The sequence below is a fragment of the Mus musculus genome, chromosome 10 (assembly GCF_000001635.26).
Source record: "Mus musculus strain C57BL/6J chromosome 10, GRCm38.p6 C57BL/6J".
NCBI lineage: Eukaryota > Metazoa > Chordata > Mammalia > Rodentia > Muridae > Mus > Mus musculus.
In genome coordinates this window covers 53930734-53954606 of record NC_000076.6, presented here as the reverse complement: position 1 = coordinate 53954606, position 23873 = coordinate 53930734, and the positions used below count along the sequence as shown (strand labels likewise).

Below are 23873 nucleotides of genomic sequence, written 5' to 3'. Positions count from 1 at the left end.
TGAGGTGTCAACTGGTGGTGTTATTTCAAGGTTCTGTTCTGCCTTCCTCTCCCACTATATCCCCTGAGCCTTAGAGTAAGGATTGCATTGTAGCTATTGCAGTTGGAGCTGAGCAACACAAAATCAGCAATTCCTTGCATTTGACCAGTTGTGTCCTTCTGTAACAATGCGTGTCTTCTGGGCAAAGAAGCTTCTTTGAAGCTGGGCGTGGTGGCGCACGCCTTTAATCCCAGCACTCGGGAGGCAGAGGCAGGCAGATTTCTGAGTTCGAGGTTAGCCTGGTCTACAAAGTGAGTTCCAGGACAGCCAGGGTTATACAGAGAAACCCTGTCTTAAAAAAAAAAAAGAAAAAAAAAAAAGAAAGAAAAAAGAAACAACAAGAAAAAAGCTTCTTTGATATGGAGTAAGAGCTACACTTGTGTGTGTGTGTGTGTGTGTGTGTGTGTGTGTGTGTGTGTGTGTGTGCGTATAAGGATACATATCGAAAATGCACTTAGAGGTTGCACTTATTTTGGGAAGTGACAGCCGTAGGTTCTCCTCTAAGATCTTTGGACCAGCCAGCCACAGGTAATTGCTTACATTTACAGTACTAGTCATGAATTCCCTCCTAATGAGCAGGCTTTAAGTCTAAATTTACAGCTCTTGGTTACTGCCAAGTTATACATGCCACTATTGCACCTTTGGGGATATCTTGCCGTTTTGGTCATTGCTGTGACTTATAAGTGTCACAGGTAGGTAGGACTATTCATTCCTTTTCTCCCTTGACAGTTTGCATGATACCTTCCAATACCATGCGAGACAATCCTCCCAGAGACACACAGATCAGCTCCAGCTCAGTTCCTCCAACCCTGTGTCCAACACATATGGTGTTTTCAGTAATAGGGATTTAACTTCAAATTCTGAGAGGCAACCAAAGGCACTGGCAATGGCCTAAATTAGTCTATGCTCTCTTGGACTCTCCTGACTAACAACTGGAAGGGAAATTTCTCATGTCTTGTACTAGAGGTTTTGTTAAATAGCATTACTACTTCTAGTATCATAACTCTATTTAATACACATGCATGTGCATACATATCATGTAATTTTAGTTAAACATATAATATTATGATTGCTGCAGCTGTTTCAAGCATCCTTAGTGAGGGTTGTTTTGTTTTGTTTTTTAATCTCATCTATGAGGCAAATGCGAGGTCTTTATTCATGGATCTCTGTTTCCCTGAAAAAACAAGAGCCCTATGTTGTCTAATGACATATTCCATGCTTCACATTTAAATGACAAATTTAGATGGTTAAAATTCCCAGGGGGTGAAATAGAAAAAAAAGGTAATAAAATGGTGTTTAATAACGATCAATATATATTAATAAAATAGAAACCTCTTTTGTGTTGATACCACAGTGGCATGACATTTTCAGTATGATCATTCGTATTGACTGGAGTCTTGACACCCTTGTAAACAGGTGGAACACCAGTAGGTTAGAATGAAGATAATCAGATTCTTTCTCTTGAACTAAAGGTAAAACTTTCTTCAATTAAGTTAACAAGGAACAAATATGCCGCTGAACAATCAATAAGTAATTACAGAGGAGCGGTATTACAGCAGTGCCTCTGAACCATATCTTTACACAAGTTCATACATCAACATTGTTTAACTTTTACTTAAATACATTAAACTGAATGCTACACCATCAAACCTTTCCAGCTTTCTCAGTTATAATTTACATAGAAAATGTGAAGTACAAATTTCAATGAAATTGGACCAGCTCATTGTACAATCAAGATACACAACTGTTCACCATCCACAAAACTTTTCAGAGGACATATTGCCTTCTCCTTATCTAACCCTAGGAACCACTTTTACACAAAAGGAACTATTTAACTTTTCTATCTGGTTTCTATTTATAGAATAGCTTGTAAGACTGTCCATGTTACTATGTGTTTAATAGTTCTTTTTTGTTAGTGATGATACGAATACAATGAAGAACTATTTACCTGTTCACCGGTTTGTATACACTGTGTGTGCACTAGAAGAGTCCCCCAGGACCATTAACCTGGAGTTCCATATGATTATCAGCCACCTGCTAATTGGTGCTGGAAACTGAACCTGAGCCGTCATTAAGAACAGCAAGTGCTCTTCACCCCTCCCCCTTCCTGGACCATGCGTCCAGCCTCTCAGATTTATTTTTTAATCACCATTCTGGAGCTGTTATTACTGTTTTGTAGCCTCCAGTATTTTCCACTAAGAATAAGGTAACCTTGTCAATTCCCTGTGGGTAACATATTATTCCTTTTCTGGCTACTTTCAGAGTTTTCAGCAGCTAAGTGAGGGCTTCTGTGTTTTCACTCTGCTTGTGTTTGCTGGAGTTTTAGGTAGCAAATTCCATAGGATAGAGCGATTTCACAATTATGTGTTCAGATTTTTTTTTTCTTAAATTCTTCCTTTCTCCGCTCCCAGGAAGACAGCCATACTTTCAACGGGTCCCTTAAGCACTGCTCGTTTATATTTAATCTCTTTTCTCTGATTTTCATAATCATTTTTTATTGATTTCTTTTAACTTACGGTTTCTTCTGCCAACTCCTTTAATATATTTCCTTTATTTCTTCAATGGCATTTAAAGAATTGCTTTGAAGTCATTCTTAATCTGACATTTAGACCCAGTGACATCAGTTTCTGTTAAATGTCCATCCACCCAAACATAGGTCACATTGTCCCATTTATGCTCGTGTCTATGATCTGGGTGTTAGGGACATGTTTAGCAGCAACTCATGTGATCCTTTAAGGGTGTCTTTATTGTTACTTGTACAGCAGTCAGCTAACATTCAGTGCCAGCCATCAGCTCTGTCCTGTGGTGTGCAGTAGCCCGTAACAGCAGCAGCACCCTAATACCAGCAGCAGCAGCAGCAGCTACATCCATCCACTTAGTCCTTCCCATTGATAGCTGCCATTGGTTTTGAACCTGGCATCCCTGTGATCCATGCTGTACCTTACAGCTGACTGTTCAGTCAAGGATCTGAACAGAGTTTGTCCTCTGATGTTTCAAACTATTCAGGATTTAGCCTTTTTGCCTCTTGAGCCACTTACGGATGCAGGAGTACCAGAAAAGCGGCAGACTCATACATATCCTCTGTAGCACTTTGGTCCCTCGGGTGCAGTGAGTGTCCCTCTGGATTCTGTCAGCTGTTTCCCCGAAAATCCCTGCTGTCTCCCTCCTCTATGCTCATGTGACAATTACACTCATATTTTTGGACCCACCCATTCCATGGCCTACTTATTTCTGAGATCCTACGGTGTATACTTTGCCATCTTAAATTAGAAAAAAAAATCCCAATACTTTCTAAATTCATACTTGTTACAGTTGCTGCTTTTCAGTGATTAATGCTCTGTGCTTACGCCTGCTCTAGGTCACCTTCCAATTCCTTTAAATGGTGGTAGGTAGGCTGGTAGATATCACCCATCATCCAGATTTGCCCTTCCATGAGAACAGAAGTCCTTCCACTTTCTTTAACATTACTCAAGACATTCTGTCTTAGAAAACTGTCTGCAATGCTGCAATGTTTTCTACATGCCCACATTTAGGATTAGACTCTGACTGAGACCCAACATCTCTTGGTAAGAAAGACAGTGGTTTGTCTTCCAGGTCATTCTATATTCTGTGATGCTGACAACTTTAACAAACCCCATATCCAAGTGCTTCTCTATCTTAAAATTAGTATAAAGCTACTTGGAAGCTCTGTATTTATACTGGAGATTATAAGTATTCTTACTGGGGAGAAAAATTATAACAACTTAAGGTCAATTACTGAGAATGGAGTTATTGAATGAGTGGGTATGAATATGATGAATCTGTTCGGTAATTGTGCTAAACAGTCCTGCGGAATGACTGCACTGGTTTTCAGTGCTACATAAAGGAAGATAATTGTGAATTTATTATAGGCTTGGATATTTTATGGTTTTTCTAAAACAACTGACTAGTACTATAAAGCCAACTTTAAAAAAAATAAAAAGGTATTCCATAATAATCTGTTCAAGTAGAATCTTTGTCCCGCCACTCACTTTGGTGGGTCACACTTGGAATGGGTTTGTGGAGCCAGGACAGAATGGGATCGGGGCTTTAGAATTCTTATTCTCTGCTCTACTATATCAGTAAATATAAATCCAGGAAACTTTTTAAACATCTACTCTAAGGAACCAGCTCTATTTACAAGATATTTTATAGTGACTTCATTATTAATATTTTCTATCCTCTTCCCACTTTAATCGCTGTATTGAAATACAATCTGTACTTAATTCAGTTAATACTGAGGTATAAGGGTCAGTGGGTTTTTAGCATATTCACAGAGTCGCACGTCCACCACAGCATCGCTTTGTATAGTAATGGAATTATTCCTAAAGGTGAATGACTACATAATGACGTTCCTGTAACAAGGGACTGGCATCGTTTACCACTTTCTTTCCCTCTCTCTAGCTTTGCTCCTGAGTTTAACTATGATATATAGAGGTAGCATCTTAAGGTAAATCTGGGCTAAATTGGAGGGAAATAATCATGGAAAATATTTCCTATCTCAGTATGAAAGTAGACTTGAGAAAATAGACATTTTTTAAAGGTGGAATGGTAAAAAAAACAGCCACAACAATTAAACATTGTAAGGCAAACTTCTGATGTTAATTAACATGCAATTTTTATTATATACAACTCCAAGGAAGTGAGCTAGGTAAAGAATACCACTCACATTTTGAGGTATGTGAGAAAGAGACAAACGTGAACTAAGCACTGTAATGTAATATTGCATATTATAAGGAAACTTGTGAAGAAGGTTATGGTGATTTGTGGAGAGTAGAATAGGAAATATGGGTGAGCCCGGGACAGGGAGTAAGGCAGCTTTACTTCTAAATCTTTGCAATGTTGTCTTCCATATTTTGAAACACTTTGTTTTCCAATAAAAATACACAGTAATGACAGTAATGAGTGGGTAGGTGGGTGAGTGGGTGGGTGGATGGATCCATGGATGGATGGATGGATGGATGGATGGATGGATGGATGAAAAATATAGTCACAACATTCCATTAATGACTAGAGCCTTAAAAGTAGAAAAAAGACTACTTTAGGCTTCAGAGACTTTTCAGATATGGGGGAAACACTGGACTTGTGGACCTAGTAACCATTTTTAACGTAATGACAGTCCAGCTAGAATTTGCATCAAGGGTGCCTTTAAAATGGACATATTTTACTGTATTGCTACAGGTCAACATTTTCGCCTGTTATTACCCTTGAAGCATTTCCATTGGATGTTTTTATTTTAAAGGACGCTATACTGTCAGCACATTTTGTGTGTTATTTTCTTTTCAAAAATGTCATCATTTCTAAAATAAATAAACCGAGATTCACAATATCTCAATTTTCAGTGCTAATAAAAATTAACTCTCTTAGAGACATGAACTCAACTGCTAAATTTCTGATGTAACTGCCAGCCTAGACGGGCAGAGGGAAAATGGCACCATGTACTATCTGGAAAGAAGAGAGTACAAGTTGCAGTACTTGTGTGCAAACCTACCTGTCCTTAATAACCTCAGCAAGCCACTTGACCCTGCTGAGGCCCAGTTTCCTGTGGTGTTGATTAAGACTGCCTACATGGCTATCGTGAAGAGGATCTGAATTATCTAAATGAACTTACATTGACCATGACCTCATTTAAAGGCACTGATTATCCTTTGCTATCGTTTCTAGTGGTGATGGTAATATTTATCCTTAAACTGTTGATTACCAATAGATTCAAAAAGAACTGAGAATTTGTGAACATTGTTTATGTTTGTTTTACTTTTTATCTGCAGTTCATATTTAGATTTGTATTCTTCTTTTCATACAATCCTGGAAAAAAATGAGTCCCAGAGCCCCCCACATTCTAGGCCATTGTTCTTCTGTACTGTGTCACTGTCCCTATTTAGAGGCAAATTAAAGACAAATCTGATGAGAAAGGAACTTAATTCATTTTACATGCAAATAGAATATATTGTGAAAGTAGTTTTAATTAAATTAAAATTTAATCAGGTCATCTTCAAACTTGCCAAATTGTAAAAAAAAAAAAAAAAAAAAAAAAAAAAAAATCTCGCTCTATTAAATTTACTCTTTAGAATTAGGCTCTGAAATTTTTCTATTGGATTTAATTTATTTGTTCACAGGAGATTGGCTTAGAAATTCTAAAGATCAAAATGTTCTTTGGAAATATGATATATTGCCTATAGGAAAACATTTGTCATAGTGAATATGTTTGGACCTAAAAACATTATGTGGTAGGAAGTCACCCTAAAATATTTTGGTTAAAAAAAGAAAAAAATGTTGTTCTAAAAGGGGATAGTTTAAAAAATATATTTTGTTTCCTATTTATATAGCTATTTAACAAGACACATATTTTAACAATGGTTTTATTCTTTGAAAATTTTATACATTGTATTTTGAGCATATTCACCCCTCCCCCAATTCCTTCTGTAACCTCTGCCTTCTTCCTCCCATCCTCTCCCACGCAACTGAGATCTCTTCATTTGTTATTATTTCTTTTTTTATGAGTACACTTTGTGTTGCCCAGCTAGTCCTGGGGATAAGGCCTGCCCTAGTATGTGGTCGACCTCTAAGGGGGGTCGCATCATCAAAGAAAACCAGCTTTCCCCTCTCCCATCAGCTATTAAAGATTAATAGCTCCTCATGTGTACAACTGATCTGTTGTGTCTGGAAAATATTGTTTCTTTGAAGTTGCCAATTGAGCCACCTCTGACTCTTATAATCTTTCCACTGGCTCTTCTACAAAGATCCTTGAGTCCGGTATATTTCCCACTATGGGCTGAGCATCCAACTGTCTCCAATTCTGAAATTTTCAGATGAGATAATCTTTCAACTCTCATCAGAGAATTTTCTTCTTGCAGTGGCTGTCAATTAACACAGAGACACTGTCCCCCAAAACCAACCAATGCAGAGGTAATAGATTATTTAAATGATATTTCTATTAAGTAGTTATCATTGATTATTTAGCCATCTTGCACGAAGATAAGTGCCTGCCCCAGACAGGATAAGATTTGTGTTAAACTTCAAGGAGAAAAAAATAAATCTGTGAACAAGATTTCTCTGGTCCTTTCTATTACATCATTTGATGTGTCATTAGTATCTATAGGTCTTTAATACAATTTGAATCATTTTAATTACCTTTCTCTAAACATTAAAGGGCATTTGAGCTTTCTTAAAAGCCTACATATTGGTGGTTACATACCAATTAAATTGCTTTAAGAAAATTGGCTGTTAACAGTAAAAATTTGTTAGATTTTTGAATCTTGGGAATGCCTAACATTATTTCATTACTACTTGTCTGTAATTTCTGTCTCCAAGTGAACATTTGGTGAATTTATTTTTATTGAGTAGAGCTCTCTAAAATTAAAAAGAAAAACCAAATTTTAAAAAGGGAACTTTTTTTTAAATGTCAGTTGCTTAATCTAAGAAGATAAAAATATTTCTCTGGGACAAACCATGTGAGTTTTGAGGCATTTTCTGTCTCTATTATATCATTTAATCCCTACAAGGTGAGGTCCACAAGTGTAACTGTTTTATACAGTAGGAAACAACTGCTTTCCAAAACGAAAGACTCATTCAAGATCCCTCCTGAGATGCGCTTGATGCAAACATAACATTAAATGGTGATTTGCCTGTCCCCTGATTGACCCACCTCTTCCCTGCCCTTCTGGATATAACATTCTCTGCTGTTAAGTGCATCGTGGTTTGTCTCCACTATTGGAGAAAGTTGATGAAACTACTAAATCTCAAGAAATAAGAAATCAATTCTTAAATTTCTTTAGTAAAATCTAAATGAAAAAGGAATGCGGAAAATAAATAAACTTTAAAATACATAAACTATTCAGCATTCATAATTAGCAATACTATTGAACAGGTAATCATAACGCATATAAATGCACTATATATGGAAAACAAAATACATGTACATATAAAATATTAATGCATGCGTATTCTTTTCATACTACAATTTTTACTTTTGAGCCTAACTGAAAAGAGAAATTGTTTCCCAGACTCTCAGAATTTTTGAAATGTAAGTTTGGGTGTAGAGGACAGGTTTCTAACTCACACACATATACAATGCAGAAGGAAGATTTCAGAAGAATTTACCAACTAAAAATGAGTTACAACAGGGGCTGGAGAGATGGCTCATCAGTTAAGAGCACTGGCTGCTCTTCCAGAGGAGCCTGGTTCAATTCCCATCACTCACATGGCAGCCCATAACTCTCTGTAACACCACATCAGTTACTCCAGTTCCAAGGGCTCCAACACTCTCACACAGACATACAAACAGGCAAAGCACCAATGCACATGAAAAATAAAAATAAAAATTAGCTACAACAAAGATAAACTTAAAATCAAAAGACAACACATGAAAATCATAGGATGGATAAAAGATGAAGTTTTTATATAAAACGCTTTCTATGAGAGGATTACAATAAATATTCATGGTTAATGTGACATGATTGTAACATTTTTTTTTAATGAGAAAGGTCTACCTGCCTGTCCGTAGAAGATGGGTTTAATAAAATGTGATTATGTACTTTATAGAATGCTATTATACAGCTATTAAAAATGATTATCCCAGAAAGATGTCTGTGACAAGCACTAATGGAAAGAGACATGTAACTAAGTAATGTACATAATATAATCCCATTTTATTGAGGATGGCAAACCCTGTGTATGAGGAAGAGAGACATTCAGTGACAAAAACATGAGGAAAAAAATCTTACAAGAATAAAGACTTATTGTTAGCTCCCTGTTTCCAAGGGCCCAGGCCAGGCTCAGCTGGCTTTCTTATTGTGGATATGTGATGAGGCACATCCTGGGGGCCAGGATACACTAACAGAGGCAACTGAGAGGCAAAGAGATGAGGAGCACAGATAATATATACTTTTGAGAGGCACATTCCCAGTGACCTGCTTCCTCTAACAGGTCCTAAACCCATAGTTTCCAACACTGCCCAGCGTAGTGACATCAAGTTATAAATCCATCAGATTAATCTTTAGTTAATCAAAGCCCTATACCTCAATACATTGCATTGGGGACAAAACTCAGGAGCCTTTTTGAGAGACTATGTCATGTCTAAACCATAACATTCTACACTAGCCCGGGCCTTTATGATCCTCTCAGAATGAGAAGTGGCATTTAGTCCATCTCCAAAGTTCGTCAGTTCCTCCAAAGTCTCCAAAGTCCCAAAGTCCCAACTGTTCCAGCTCCAAAAGTCAGATTCAAAGTCTCCTGTGAGACTCAAGGCAAATAAATGCTAGACCTCGATCAAAGGAAAACAAGGTATATGTTTCCACCATACAGTATCATGAAGTCACTATTTCCATTTTGAAACAGAGAGAAATGGGGACTACAAAGGAGTGAGGGAAACAAAGCAAGCTTGAATCCACTAGGACAAACTCCATCTCTGGCCCCACAGGCATGCAAACAGATCTAGGAGCATCAGCCTACATGACCACCCCACTGCACAGGCTGTACTTAGTCCCTTGTCTCTTTACCCTAGAGACACTGCGTTGCCATGTTGGAACTTCTGAGGTTCTCCTTCGCTGTCTCCTTTTATTCTCTTAGCTTTATGCTTCCCCTTCTCAGGAAATACCAGCCAGCTTCCCCACACTGCCACACAGTGCTTAGCCTCCAACTCTTTCCTTCGAAATCTGGAGTAAGCTTCCAGGGGTGCACACCTTTTTAATTTATTTACTTATTTGTTTTACACCCCAAACACTACCCTCCCTTCTGGTCCCCCTCACTAATCCCTTCCCCACCCCTCCCCTTCTCCCCTAAGAGGGTGACACCCCACCAGGTATTCCCTCCACCCACCCATCCACCCCCCACATCAAGTCCCTGCAGGGCTAGATGCTTCCTCTCCCTTAGCAGCCAAAAAAGGCTGGGGAACAGGTTTGACAAACAGGCAAAAGCTTTAGGGACAGCCTCCACTCCAGTTGTTAGGGAATCCACATGAAGACTGAATTGTACATCTGCTACTTATAGGATACATATCTTTTAAATATGTCTACCGACCCAGAATTGTGGGGCCAATTGTAAGATCTACCACCACTTCAAGGTATAGTCTTAAACCCCTTTGAACTATCACTGTAGTGACCTGTGAATAGCTGGATACCACAAATGCATCCTGGAAAACAAACCTCTAAGCAGTCCAGTGGCACTCTATTCTGACAAGAAAATCTTTCAGATTAGTTTATATTCCTTCCCTTTGAGGAAGTGGAATCTATAGCGAGTTCCTCAGGTACCTCTTAAATATTCTTCCCACTGGCCTGACGAAAGGTACAAGGCTTTTTAGTGTCTTCAGCTGATACACTTTCCTTGGCCCTTGATTGACTCTCTTATTTTGCAGCCAAACTGTATTTAAGGTATTTCTACTCAGCTTTGTGTGTATGATTCTTACTGTAAATCTTGCTAAAAGCAGCCAAAAATACCCATGCAGCTTTAGCATTGACTACTGGGCTGTGTTGAATCAGAGTTAAGAGTTTACCCCATTTAAATGTCAGCAAAGTACTGGGCAAAGAAAGCGTGCTCAAGTTTTGTTCGGTTGTTTTGTTTCATTTTGTTTTTCTAGACCATAACTCAAATGCTTTGTAGCCTGCTTCCAAGTAGATTTTGCCTTCCCATGTAAAACTTCATGAATATAGTCTTTATGTTTTTGTTTTAGGGTGTTTGCATTTTCATTTTTGTGTTGAGACAGAATCTCATGTAACCCACGCCGACCTCATACTTAGTAATGAAGAGTGACCTTGGACTGCTGATTCTCCATTGGCCAAAGCCCATATGATTCAGTCATTTCCCCTAAAATGGTCATTGTGTTGGAGGCCAAACATACATGAGCCTATTTTAGTGGGAACAGTATATTCAGACTGTGAGAGTATATGTTAATCTATTTGTCTGAAAGACCAATGGGTAATATTGTTATGTAGAGTTGACTAGTGGAGACTCAGGGCTAATTACAGATAAAGGATAATATACTATCAATCTCTAACAAAAGCATTTATTCATTGTCTCCCACATAAAATGAGTATTGTGTAATTTTTAAGAATTTATAAAAAATATAATAAAGGCAAAAGAGGCAGTAGTACCTATAGAAAAAAACATATTTCTCAAGAAAGGAAGGGAATTGTCCATTAAACATTGGAAGGTTGTAGTAAAGAAATGTAAGTCATGAAGACACTAAGATGTTGCTTTTTAACCTACAGGGCTGAGCAAGTTTTTTTAAGATTACACAAATGCCCAATTAGTGAGCAGCTGGACCATTCTGATGCATACGTAGATTACAGTGGGGTTAGCTTTAGAAGGAAGTTGTTGGTTAGGGATCATTAAACTTGAAATGTATACTCTCTGCACTGTAATTCCACATATGGGACTTTATTGTGAAGATCAAACTCAGTGCTGGAATGTAACCCTAGTTTTCTTATCTGTCTCTGACATTACCTGCTAGTACAGCCCCAAACCTGCCTGCTCCCTGGACAGTTTCCGTATTCACTTCCTGTCTTGTTTTCATGCGGCCCTTCCTCCTGTAGTCCATAGGATGGATTTGTAAGTGCAGATCTGATTGGATCCCCCACTTGGACTTCCCATTGCACTTAGAGTAAATCCCAGATCTTGCCCTCCTCAGCTGTCAGGAAATTCCTGCGGTTGGATGTTTTCACTGGCGATCTCCACACAGCTAGCAGTGTATATGTTGTGTGATTGTCGCCACCTGAGGACACAGGTCCCTCCCATGACCACCTTGGAAGTCTCCCCTAACACAGGCACTTTACAGCAAACCAGCCCACAGTAGCTACCCACTGGGCTCCATCACATCATCTTGCTTTATTTCCTTCTTAGCAGTTCACATTACAAGATAATTGTGCTATTTTTCACATTTGGCGTTCTGCTATTAACTGAAGTAGGTAATCTGAAATTCTAAGAATGCACATTTTCCTCATGGGATCTAAGAAAGCATTCTCATTTTGAATGAACGGAAAAAAATAGCCCATAAACACCATTATTGTTCTTAAATTGACATTCAAGGAAAAATCAGGCACTTACTGCAATCATAAGATATGTTGTATCAGGAGTAGACTCAACGTGAAGCCCCGGGCTCCTGCCATTCACTGTATTGTACAGCCGTCCTTCTCAAGCCAGATCTATGTGCAGAAGTCATGTTGACTTATTAGAATTTGTCCGGAGTTCACCCTTGCTTTTCCACACTCCTCAGAATTCTGTGCCTATAACTACTTCACATCCCCAAAGGTTAACTGTCACAATGTCAGAATTCCCACACCCTTTGCCGTGTGCCTTTACCTAATGGCACTTGAAGACATAACTCCATTCACAGGACATGCAGGGAGAAGACCTCGGCTCGTTTGCTTCTGTTTTCTTCCTTATCAAACGTTAAGCCCATAAAAATATTTTGATGATTCTTTCTCTGTACAAGTTGTTGAAGCTTAGTTATGCTACTAGTATTTTTCAAATAACAAAGAATCTTTAATCACTGAAAATATGTAATCTTATAAACTAAATGTGTACATTGCCCATTCATAGGAAATATGTTAGATGTGAGTAATAAATCTTGCCTTAAATGCTTCCTAAATATGATTAAACGCCATTTAAATGGATTAATGGCTCCCATATATATAAATACAATAATTGTTAAATTTCGGCACCCGTTCTGAGACTGTATGTGCAGAGGATCAGTGGAGGCGAAGGAAACAGATGTATCCTCCTGTCTTTGATCTTAATCTCCAGTCAGGAGGTGAACTAAGCATGAAAAATTAAACACACAAGGTGTCACAAAGCTATGTGTGTTGTGATACATGGCAGACTGTCCCAGGGCACTGGCTCTACGTTATGTAAAAAGGCTCCTGAGGACAACCAGGGCTACCATTAAGTGCGGTTTAGTAATTCACGTTCTTTTGAGAAGAATATCTGTCTTTAATGTTGGGCTCTGGAGTCTTAATTGACCTCTTTCCTCTTTGTCATAATTTTTGTCTAAAACTTTGGTTGTCAAACTATTTCATAACATACTATTTCAAAAGTGCAAGCTGTAGGCAGCTCTCAATACCTATCTAGCATCCCTGACCCCATGAGTTGTGTGTGTGTGTGTGTGTGTGTGTGTGTGTGTGTGTGTGTGTGTGTGTAGGCCAGAAGACAACCTCAGGTGTCACTCCTCATGTGAGTTCTACTTGAGTCCCTCATTGATCTGGAACTTCAAGTGCACTAGACTAAGCGGACCAGACAGTGACCCCATCTGTCTCCGTCTCCCTGGTGCTCATGCTGAGGTGGAGGAATGCATCACCAAGCCCAGATTTTTATCTAGTTCCTTAGGATCCAAACCTGGATCTTCATACTTGGAAGGCAACCACTTTAGCAACCAAGGCCTTCCCCAGATCTGTTTGCTTTTACCACAAACCAGGCGTATACTGTATATTACTTCTACATAAAAATTCAAATCTAAGGAAAGCTACTATTTTAAATTATAAGATGGTTTGATTAATGGTTGTTTCTTTTCTTAGTTATATTTACTTTATATGCTAACAGGAAAGGCTGAGCTTGTATAACACAGCCTAAAAAGAACACCCTAATTACTAGTGTGGATTATCTAAACATCATCTGTTTTCTTGAACCATTTGTGCAATTAATTTGTCATTTGAGAATTTAAAGAACGATTATGGTATTTACATTTTCTCACTATAGATTTTTCAATATTCCGTTTGCTGATCTTGCCTTAAAAACAATTTATTGCCCATCTTCTTTTGGCATCAAAGAAGGAATCCTCTTGCAATTACTCCCAAAAATCTAATATCTGGAAAACAAACCAACAGTGAAGATCTGAGTTCAGCAATGGGGTATCACAGTGTTTGGTAGAACACTGAGAAAAACTCACTTTTATAAAAAGTATAATCAAAATCCACTTGATTTCTCAAATAAAAATCTTAAGGAATGTCTATAGAAAAGACAGAAATGGTCCCCTCTCCAAACTGTGTATTCAGCTTAGCTGACTGGACAAAAATAACTTAATTGAATTGAATGTGAGACTGAAACCCTTAACACTTTCAGTGAAGGCCAGGATGATCTTTAAAGTACCTGAGCATATTTTCAACAGAGTTTGATGTCATATCACACACTAGCTGACACAGAGTAAGCACTCAATAAGTTAGATATGACTGACTGGCTCACTCCCACTCACTGAGTCTGTGTATCTGACTGTACGTGTCTATGTGTGTTTTTCACCTATGCATATGAGTACCACAGTGCATGAATAGAGGATATCAGACAACTTGTGAGTCAATTCCCTCTTTCCTAGGGATTGAACTCAGCTCTACTCACTGGTCAGCAGCTGTTAGCCACTGAATGAAAGCTGAATTCATCTCATCTGCTGTTCCTTGACAGCAGTTAGCAATGAGATCTTACCCCAGGGACAAGCAGAAAAAAAGGCGTATGGACTCTTGGGATCACAGAGGAAGGTTGAGAAATGTTTCTTGGCACCTCTGTCTTTGTAACTTACAGCCCCAAATTTAGCTAACGAGATCCAAAGGAGAATATTAAGAATCAGAATAAATTAAAATAACCTGAAATAAATATATATGATGAAATTGAGCAGAATATAACAAATTTTAAGTGTTATGTTGGACATTGTGAAAGGTCTTGTATGGAAACTCTGGAGAGATTTAAGCACACTCAAGCTGCTGCTTGGAGGTAGCATCTGTGATTGTGAGTAATTTAGTCAAAGGGTCGCCCTGCATCAGCTGTTCCTCCCTGAGGGCATGGTCCTCTCTTTTGGATTTCCTATGGTAGACTTAGGGACAGTCTTGAACTGTGTTAAGATGGCAGTCCCCTGGGATGCAGCCCTTACTGGGTTCTTAGCTCTCCTCTGCACACCTCTGCAGGAAGGAGACATCAGCCCATGCAGCTGAAATCCCCACATCTCTAAATTGATTATCTTTGAGGATACAGCTAAATGAAACAATCACTGATGAAATTTCTAATTATTCTTTCCTAATTTGTACTTTTAAGAAAATCCAAAAGGAGTAATACCAGATTAATTTCCTTTTTTTTTTAATTCAATATCCCTGTGGGCCATTACATTTGCATGCTTGAGTAAGGCTTTAGAGTAATATATAGGATATGGGGAGGTTTTCTTCCAAAGACTGATGGCTCTGTCACCCCAAGGAGTGAACTGGATTGCAGACTGTTGACTTAAAGGAAGTTTATTCACTGATCAGCTAATCAGAAATCATTCACGCAAGAGGACTTGCAAAGATTATGGGGTTTTTTTCTTATTTTCTTTTAATGAAAATTGCTTCCTTTTCCATTTTGCATAGAAAAAGAAGCCACAGGGAAGGGTAAATTGAAAGCCATAGCTAATGGACACTGTATAACTGTCTAATGCTTTGTTTATATATTAATCTGGTGGTTCTTAAGGCTCACTCAGCTCTGTAAATTTTGCATTTGTTGTATTTGATCATGCTATGTGCCAACTGTATGTACTACTGACCCAATTTTATCTGGGTAGTAACAATAAAACACTCCCGTGGGGTAAGCTCCATTTAAGACTATTTTGAAAGGGTGCACCATCAATCCAGAATGCTCATCTGGCTGCTTACCTCATTACAGGCTTTAGGAAGAGTTAGCGTATCTCCCATGGGATTCTGACAGGAGTTGAATGGGTCATTAGTGGTGTGTTTTCTTCCTCTGGCCCTATCACCTGCTATTCCCAGGTGACAGAAAAGGCATACGGAAACCCACTGTAAATCAGAGCTATGAGGTCAGTAAATGATCACCCCTTAATGCTTTGAGTACAGTAGAATCAGGATGTCTTGCCTCTACTAATAAACTGTATAAACTCTATCAAAAAAAAAATACTATTTCACGGGTTTCAAAGGACCCAATGAGTCCAGTCTTTATTAAAGACAGTTTCGTATTTTCACTTGCTGAAGACAACTATTTTTTGTTGTAATAAGTTTTATTTTCAGGTACTGACGACCGTAGTAGAATATTGGCCATTGAAGCTAAGTGCAAGGTGAAAGATACAGATCAAATAGTATTCTTGCTTAAAGTAGAAGAGCAAAACACTGGGGGAAACAGAAGTACGTGAAATTAGATGGACAGGACAGTTTAAAACTCTGTTCCAGGATTCTTTGAACCATCCCTTTGGCAGCTGCCCAGATCATGTTAATTGCCACTTTGTGTATACATTTCTATGGACTGACTCATCATTTTGGCTTAAAATATAGATGGTATAACAAGGTTGGAAATACTTAAATGGCCCTCCCTTTCAGGCTTGTCTTACAAAGCTAATAGTTTTGTTTTGTTTTGTTTTGTTTTGTTTTGTTTTTTACACAAGCTATTATTTTGCCTTTAACATATTTTTCTAGAATATTATTCTTATGTTTATAAAACAGGCCAGGCAAAGAATGCTACAACTTGGCCATGAAACAACACTAAAAGCATCTTCAATACCCTGCCTCTTACAGATAAGAGTAATTTCGGACTGAAGAACTAAAATATTTGGCTTATGATATAGCAGGATACACAGGATACCCTGACTTCTAAATCAAGAGAGAAGACCTCTCGTGGGATTCATTTCCCCTTTCCCAGTCTGCCCTATTTTATGCCTATAATGGAATTTTGGCTTTAGGAATGCACAGATTCATCACTAGACTCAGAATCTGGAGCAAAAAAAAAAAAAAAAAAAGATCTTGTAAATAGGCATGGTGGTTCACTCCTATAACCTAGACACTTGGGGAACAGAAATCACAAGTTCAAGGCCAGCCTAATCTTTAACATGAGTCCCATGTCAGTCTAGGCTAGGCCCTGTCTTTTTAAAAATGCTAAGTAAAACAAACTTAGAAAGTTTTCTACTGATCCCTCTCTGAGTGACCAGAATTTGGGTTTGACTTATGTGGTATGTAAGAGAGTAGACGCTGTCTCACAGGTCACACAGGTCTCTGTCACGTGGTGAGCTTCATCCGCTCTCCTGACAACTGCCGGTCTTTGTATGTTTGTCTATGAGATCCAGATTGAGCTCTGCCCTTTCTGACTTCTTCAACTACTCCCCAGTTGCATATTTAAGGACTAGTACAACTATCCATCTTGTAAATAATTTGTATTGAAATACATTAATTCTACGTGCTGAGAGATAATCAAAGCCATTCTTTCTTATTCACACTTAACATAAACCCAGCTGCCTTTCACATCACATAAATTATAAAGAATAAACGTGTAGATACTCAATAAATTTGAGTTTTATTTAGTTCATTTAGGTTGTTTGACTGGTACTTCTAAGTGTGCCTCCACATAATCTAATCCCCTAAATTGAAAAGCATTAGTTCCTTGGATTCTGGAAGGGGAGCTGGACTTTTTCACTACATCCTTTTTTCTTCCTTCTCTAGGATGAAGGTGACAGTCTCTCTTACCCTGATATGGCCTTATGTCACAAATTAGATTTTGATGTTTCTCCTCAATGGAGGATTTTATACTTTTGCTCGATAGGTTTGACTTTGGTGATGAAATGTATAGATGATATGTCCTAACAACAAATGACCAATTGCTACGTGCACTGGTCATGAAATGTATAGATGATATGTCCTAACAGCAAATAACCAATTGCTATGTGCACTGGTCATAATTAACCAAATCTGAAGGTAACTTTACATTACATCTGGATGATGTAACATTCCTTTTATTAAACTAACATATTCCAAGAACTGAACATTTAGGACATTGTCTAAAATGAATGAATTCCAGGTTTTCAGTTCTCAGTGTTCCCATTGATTAGGTATATCAACCATACTTGTGAGCTTTGAAACAAAACCTGAACTTGACCCTCAAGTGGATAGAGAGTAAGAGGAAGGATGACCCAGGGTTTCCTGTGCCCAGCTTCCTCCTCTTCCAGGCTCCACTTTCTTCAGCAGCCTGGCACTAGAGGCCATGAAAGGGCTGACGAGGTTTACCCTTGTCAAAAGGGGTAGCTTGAAAGTTCATGGGGCACCAAGAACACTTAAAAATAATCTGTGTTCCAAATAGGAAAACCAGCCTTTCAGCTGACTTTGGATGCCAGGCTTAGATGTGACAGCCACTGTGCCTGCCACCTCTCTCCTTATGACCCTGTCCTAGGTACCTTCCACTGTGGGCATGGGGCCAGCTTCGCCTCCTCACTGCTCTCTCCCTGCATAATTCTTCTTCTTTAACTCAACTCTAGGCTCAGAGGAAGCATCCTGTGATGCCTGATGTTGCACTGTACAGCCTTGTGCAAGATGCCCTAGGAACTCTTCTCATGTTTACCTTGGCATTGACATACCATACTGGACTTTTTTTCTGCTCAAATATTTGCCTCCTAATGCTCTTTAAAGGCTTTGAGGGAAATGGCTTGTTGTCTCAGCCTGCTTGTAACCCAGTGTCATCCATTGTCACTACTGCGTAGCAAAGAATGTGCAGTAAATGCATGTCTGAACCAAAACCAAGAGGTGCATTCGCAGGTGTAGGAATTAAAATGATCAGCCAGGTGTGTGTTTAACTTTATTTGAATTATCATATATGTCTCGAAGATTTAAGTGTTTCTCCAGAAACAAACTATACCCAAAAGTCTAATCATGTCTCGAGTCATTTCATGTTTGGGTCTGGGATGATGTCTCCGTGGGTAAGAATACTTGATGCACAAGTATGAAGAGCTGAGTGCAAATCTTACCACTCCCACCAAAAGCTAGTTGTGGCTCCATATTTCTATGACCCCAGTGTGCTGTGGTGAAGCAGAGACTAGAGAATCTCTGGGCTTTCCGACCTTCAGCCCAGCTCAGGGTTTAGCAGAAGATCATGTCTCAAAGGCAGTAAGGCAAAAAGAGTAATGTGGAAAGGCACCTGATGTTCCCATGGCCTCTGCATTTGCGCTTAAGGCTACATGGACCAGCAGTATAGTCATAAACCATACACAACCCACATTTAAAAATTTTTTTTAAAAAATTTTAAGTATCTTTTGAGATAAACCATCCAGCAATATATTTGCAACTCATGCCTTTGAGCTTTACATAACATAATTTTATATTCTTAAGCATAAATTAAGTAAGACAGGCAGTGAGTCAGTGCCTTAAAAAATAGATAAAATTTAGTGTGAAGATACACATACGGAAGTCTAGTAATTGGAGGCAGGATTTGGAAAAGGAGAGAAGTTCTTGGGTAAAGAATGTTTGAAATCTACCTCCTATCCAAATAGATTTTTAAAGATAATGCGAATATCTAAAATTCCATGCAATCTCAATTAAAATACTGAAAAGCTGTATGAGGCATCAGGGTGTGGACACTGCATAGCACTGGACCTTCCAAACTAGGTAATGTGGAACAGATTTTGCACGTACTGATTTAAGTCAACAGTGAGTTTCAGGACAAAAATAGAAGTCAAAGCTGAAAACCAGTAGTCAGGAAAAAAAAATGTAATAGTATGTTATCCAGAGTCCACTCTTATAGGGATACCATCCCAGAGGTGTGAGCTTTACAATGTTTGCCACTTAGGACCTTGGAAAATAACTCCTCTGTTTCTTTTTTTCTGTAGTGGGATCGGGCGGAACTGGCCCTGGGCCTCTGGAGGCAGCAGTATCCTGGCCGAATTTGGAACTCTGCATTTAGAGTTTATGCACTTGTCCCACTTATCAGGAGACCCAGTCTTTGCCGAAAAGGTGAGTCTTAGAAACCCTTGTGCAGAGCATGGGAAAGGAAACAATGTTTGTGTATCTGTGAGACACTTTGTAACATGCCTTATTTCACCTGACCAGACTGTCAACCTAGCCTTTCTGTGATACTGTGTAAATCTGATACTATGTTACTCGGGGTGAGAGGGCCCACATTCCCCCTTGTGGCTTGCTGTACAGTAAGGAAGTTGCTTACCTCTGTGAAATTTATTCCATCTAAAAATGGAATAAATGTACCCCTGTATACACTATATGAAGCACACATGTGAAAGATTAAGGTGTTATACAAATATGAAGTGGCAGACATATAGATTTGTTTTCTTTTTTCTTTTTTTTTCCTTTTTCCAATTTTTTATTAGGTATTTCCTTCATTTACATTTCAAATACTATCCTGAAAGCTCCCCTACCCACCCACTCCCACTTCTTGGCCCTGGTGTTCCCCTATACCGGGGCATATAAAGTTTGCAAGACCAAGGGGCCTCTAGGCCATCTTCTGCTTTTAAGATGCAAACCCATCTATTACAATATTACCACACCACTCAGCTTTTAGCTTTTACAAACTCTTTTAAGCAAAATTCCTTGACCGAGTTCTATTTCACTTCGTTGAAATTCTCCGCAAGCACATCTGCCTTTCCAGACTTCCTGAATACCACAGTAAAACCTGGCCACCTCACCTCACCACCTGTCCTGTCCACCTTGTCCTCAGAGGACACACCCTTCCGCAGCAAAAAGATTCCTCAGGGAGTGGCTCAGAACAGAACCTTATTTCTAACATTGTAGTCACAGACCTGTCTGCAGTTAGGGGTTAGACCAGGTAGATTTCAGTCCTGGGTCTCTTGGCATATAAATGCTCCCATAACCTCTTGTCTGTGCCTCTGCACAAAGGGTTGGGGAAGGGGGTGGGGAGGGAGAAGAATCCACCCTCCTCACTACTCCCCTTCTCCATATACCCTTGCACTGAGTGGGTGGAGTTCAGTGAGGGGATTTGTATAATTCCTTTTCTTTTATTTTTCCCCACACCATTTGTCTTCTCTTGATATACTATTTATATTTATTTATTTTCCATATCATCTTATTCAAAGGCATAATTCCAAAAATGTAGTTATTGTTTATAGAGACTGGAGGTCTCAATTTGTGACCTGGGGTTGTAAATACCTATGACTATATGCACTTATTCCTATTATTTTTCTCATATCTGAAACTTTTTTTCTACCTGAAAGAGAGAGAGAGAGAGAATGGCATGTGAACTCTTTCTTAGATTTTTCACGTTAACATTCCTTTTCCTTTATAGGTTATGAAAATTCGAACAGTGTTGAACAAACTGGACAAACCAGAAGGCCTTTATCCTAACTATCTGAACCCCAGTAGTGGACAGTGGGGTCAACGTAAGTCCAACCCTGAGCTTTCACTCTTGTGTGGGGAACAGAGGGAGGGCAAGTGCAGTTCCTATTAAGGAATGTTGAGAAGGGGGGATGGATCTTCACCAGACTTACAAAGTGCACTGCTGGGGAAGCACACAGCTTGTTTTCTGCAGGTAGCTGGGCTCCGTTGGCATTGTTAGAAGCATATTTGAAACCATTAGTCAGAAAAGGGAGAGCTGGTCAATGTGGTGAGGACTTCCACTTACAGCAGGTTGCCTGTATGGTTAGAAGAAAAGTGGGTTCCTCTGTGCACATGACACTGATACTTTTTCCCAGGGCAGTAGCTAGACTGCATTTCTGACACTCTTGACTTTGACTTGGAGAATTAGAAGCTCAGACAGAGATCTTTCCCTTCAAAATTTTAAGCTACCAGATAAAGATTTCTTGTGACTTACGTTTAGAACAGAAATAAGTGTCAAACACATCTTCTGATGCCAGAATCCCCCACTTCAGGTCACTTCCAACAGAGGTATAAAGACATGGAATTTGTAAAAAGGAATGTTCCCAAGCCAATTTGGAAAGGCCGTGATACGTTAAGTATCCATTGAAAGCAACTGAGGTGCCAAGCTATGTCGAAAGCATCACATTTGTACTCCAATTTTGGCTTTTTTTTTTTTTTTTGCTTCATGTTAAATAACACATACTTAGATAATATACCTCACTGTTCTTTTAGAAGTACTTCTTTTAATGAACACGTTAGTGGTGGCAGGGAAGGCATGCAAACCCCCATGTCTCCTATTGGTAGCTGAGCCTACATCTAGAGGCCTTCAACCCATAAAGAAAGCTCGCACTCAGTGTGGTCGACAGATTGCTATAAGTCCTGGACACCTTTCATGGATCCACAGGGACAACTTGCCTTTTCCCTGTGCATATTTGCACTTATATCAAGGGGACAATGGTGAGTAAATCTGCTTGGCTGTATAAGAACCAAGGCAAACACCAAACGGTACTAATAACCACCGTCCTTTCTACCACAGTTTAGACTAGACCAGTTTCATTCCTGCATGTTCTCATGAAGCCGAGGAATGATCTTGACTATAGTGAACTCCAACCTGTGCATGTATGGCAAGGTGATCATGTGAGTGACTTAGTGTAACAAAACACTTACATAAGCAGCTTAGTGAAGGAAGAGTACATTCCGGCTCAGAGTTCCCTGGGGGAATCTATCATGGTGGCAGGAGTTTGAGGCAGCATTCGGAGTAGAGAGCTGTTCAGCATGCTTTGTTCTTTTTATTCAGTGTAGAGCCCTATCACACCGGATGGTACCACTCATGCTTAGAATGGGTCTTCCCACTCCAGTTGACTCCCATTAGAATCTCCCTTGCAGACATGCTGAAAGGCTTGTCTCCTCTGTGGTTCTAAACTGCCCAGTTCACCATCAATACCAACCATCACAGTAATGACCACTGTATGAGGAAAGGAAAGGAAAGTACAGAGAAGCATTTCTGATACAGGATGAAACATAACAGTTGGGTGAGAGAAATCATGTGCTTCAAGATTATGTTATTAGCGATATTATTGCTTGCTCTGGGTTGGTTGTGACTATCCTTTCAGGAGTTACCATCTTTACTCAAAAGTACAACTAAAAGCAGCTGTTTATTCAGACTTGGTTAGAGTTGCTGCTTGAAGATGAAAAACTGCTCTTTGTAACCGTGGTGGTAAAACTTGAGTTTCTAAATAAAAATTAGAATTTCAGAAACCTTGTCTATCTCATCATGAGCTTGACTTCATTAGTTTCCTGATGGTATTGGCGGTGACCTTTAAAAAGGCGGTCTTTGCTTTTATTATGTAGTGAAATGCGTCTACATGGTATATCTGCAAACTAAGAAAAAAAATAGTTTCCAAACAAGCAGTGCCTGCATAACCAAAAGATCCAATGATAACAAAAATATACTCAGTTGATTTTAATGTAACAGGGTATAAAAGTTTATGGAGGGGCTCTGGTGATGGCCCCATGGTTAAGAGAACTTGCTGCTCTGAGAGAGGACCCAGCTTCAGTTCCCAGCACCCTTCTGATGGCTCACACTGCCTACAATTCCAGTTCTGAGTGATTAAACATTCTCTTCATCCCAATGAGAACACCGAGCATTCACATAACATGCAAGCACTCGCACGTACACATAAAATACAGTTTATTGATATGATTTGTAACCCTGCATTGTATAACTTTAACCTTTTAAGTGGCACTTGTTAAGTTTTGTTGTTATAGCAAGTATATATAGATACAGATATAGATGTAGATATAGATATAGATATCTGCATGTGTATGATGGGTCTATACTCCTGTGGATGCATACAGGTGTGTGTGTGTGTGGCAAGTATTAACCTGAAGTCCTCAGGTAGCATCCACCTTATTTTTTTGAGGTAAGATTTCTCGCTGGCCTGGAACTCTGTGAGCTAGGGTAGCTGGCCAGGAATGTGCTTGTCTCTGCCTTCCCAGTTATGGATATTACCAGCACATGGCATGATGCCCCCTTTTTCTTAGCGTACGTTCCGAGAGATCCAATGCAGGTCCTCGTACTTATATGATGAGCTGGTAAGCACTTTACCAGCGGAGCCCCACCTCCAGTCCCTGGGCAATGGGCAATTAAGATGTGCTTCCCTTTTCCAGCTCTCTGTATGCTTTAGCCAAAGCAAAGTATACTCATGGATCAGAGTTGGATCAGGCATGAGAACCTAGCCAGGGAAGCAAACATTAAGGAGGTTGGGGGTGAGAATAAAA

General features: G+C 39.2%; 1 protein-coding gene across 7 annotated transcripts in view; it reads left to right on the top strand.

The window, feature by feature from the left end:
• The window catches only part of Man1a (mannosidase 1, alpha), a 171832-nt gene that overhangs the window by 122010 nt on the left and 25949 nt on the right, over positions 1-23873 (top strand). For all 7 annotated transcript variants that reach the window (XR_001779471.2, XR_003948601.1, XM_006512568.3 and 4 more), the window contains 2 exons: positions 19595-19718; positions 21022-21115. Coding sequence is in view for 5 of the 7 variants with exons in the window: in XM_006512568.3 (XP_006512631.1) it covers positions 19595-19718; positions 21022-21115 (218 nt within the window). In the remaining 2 variants the exon portion in view is untranslated. The remainder of the gene's footprint in view (positions 1-19594; positions 19719-21021; positions 21116-23873) is intronic.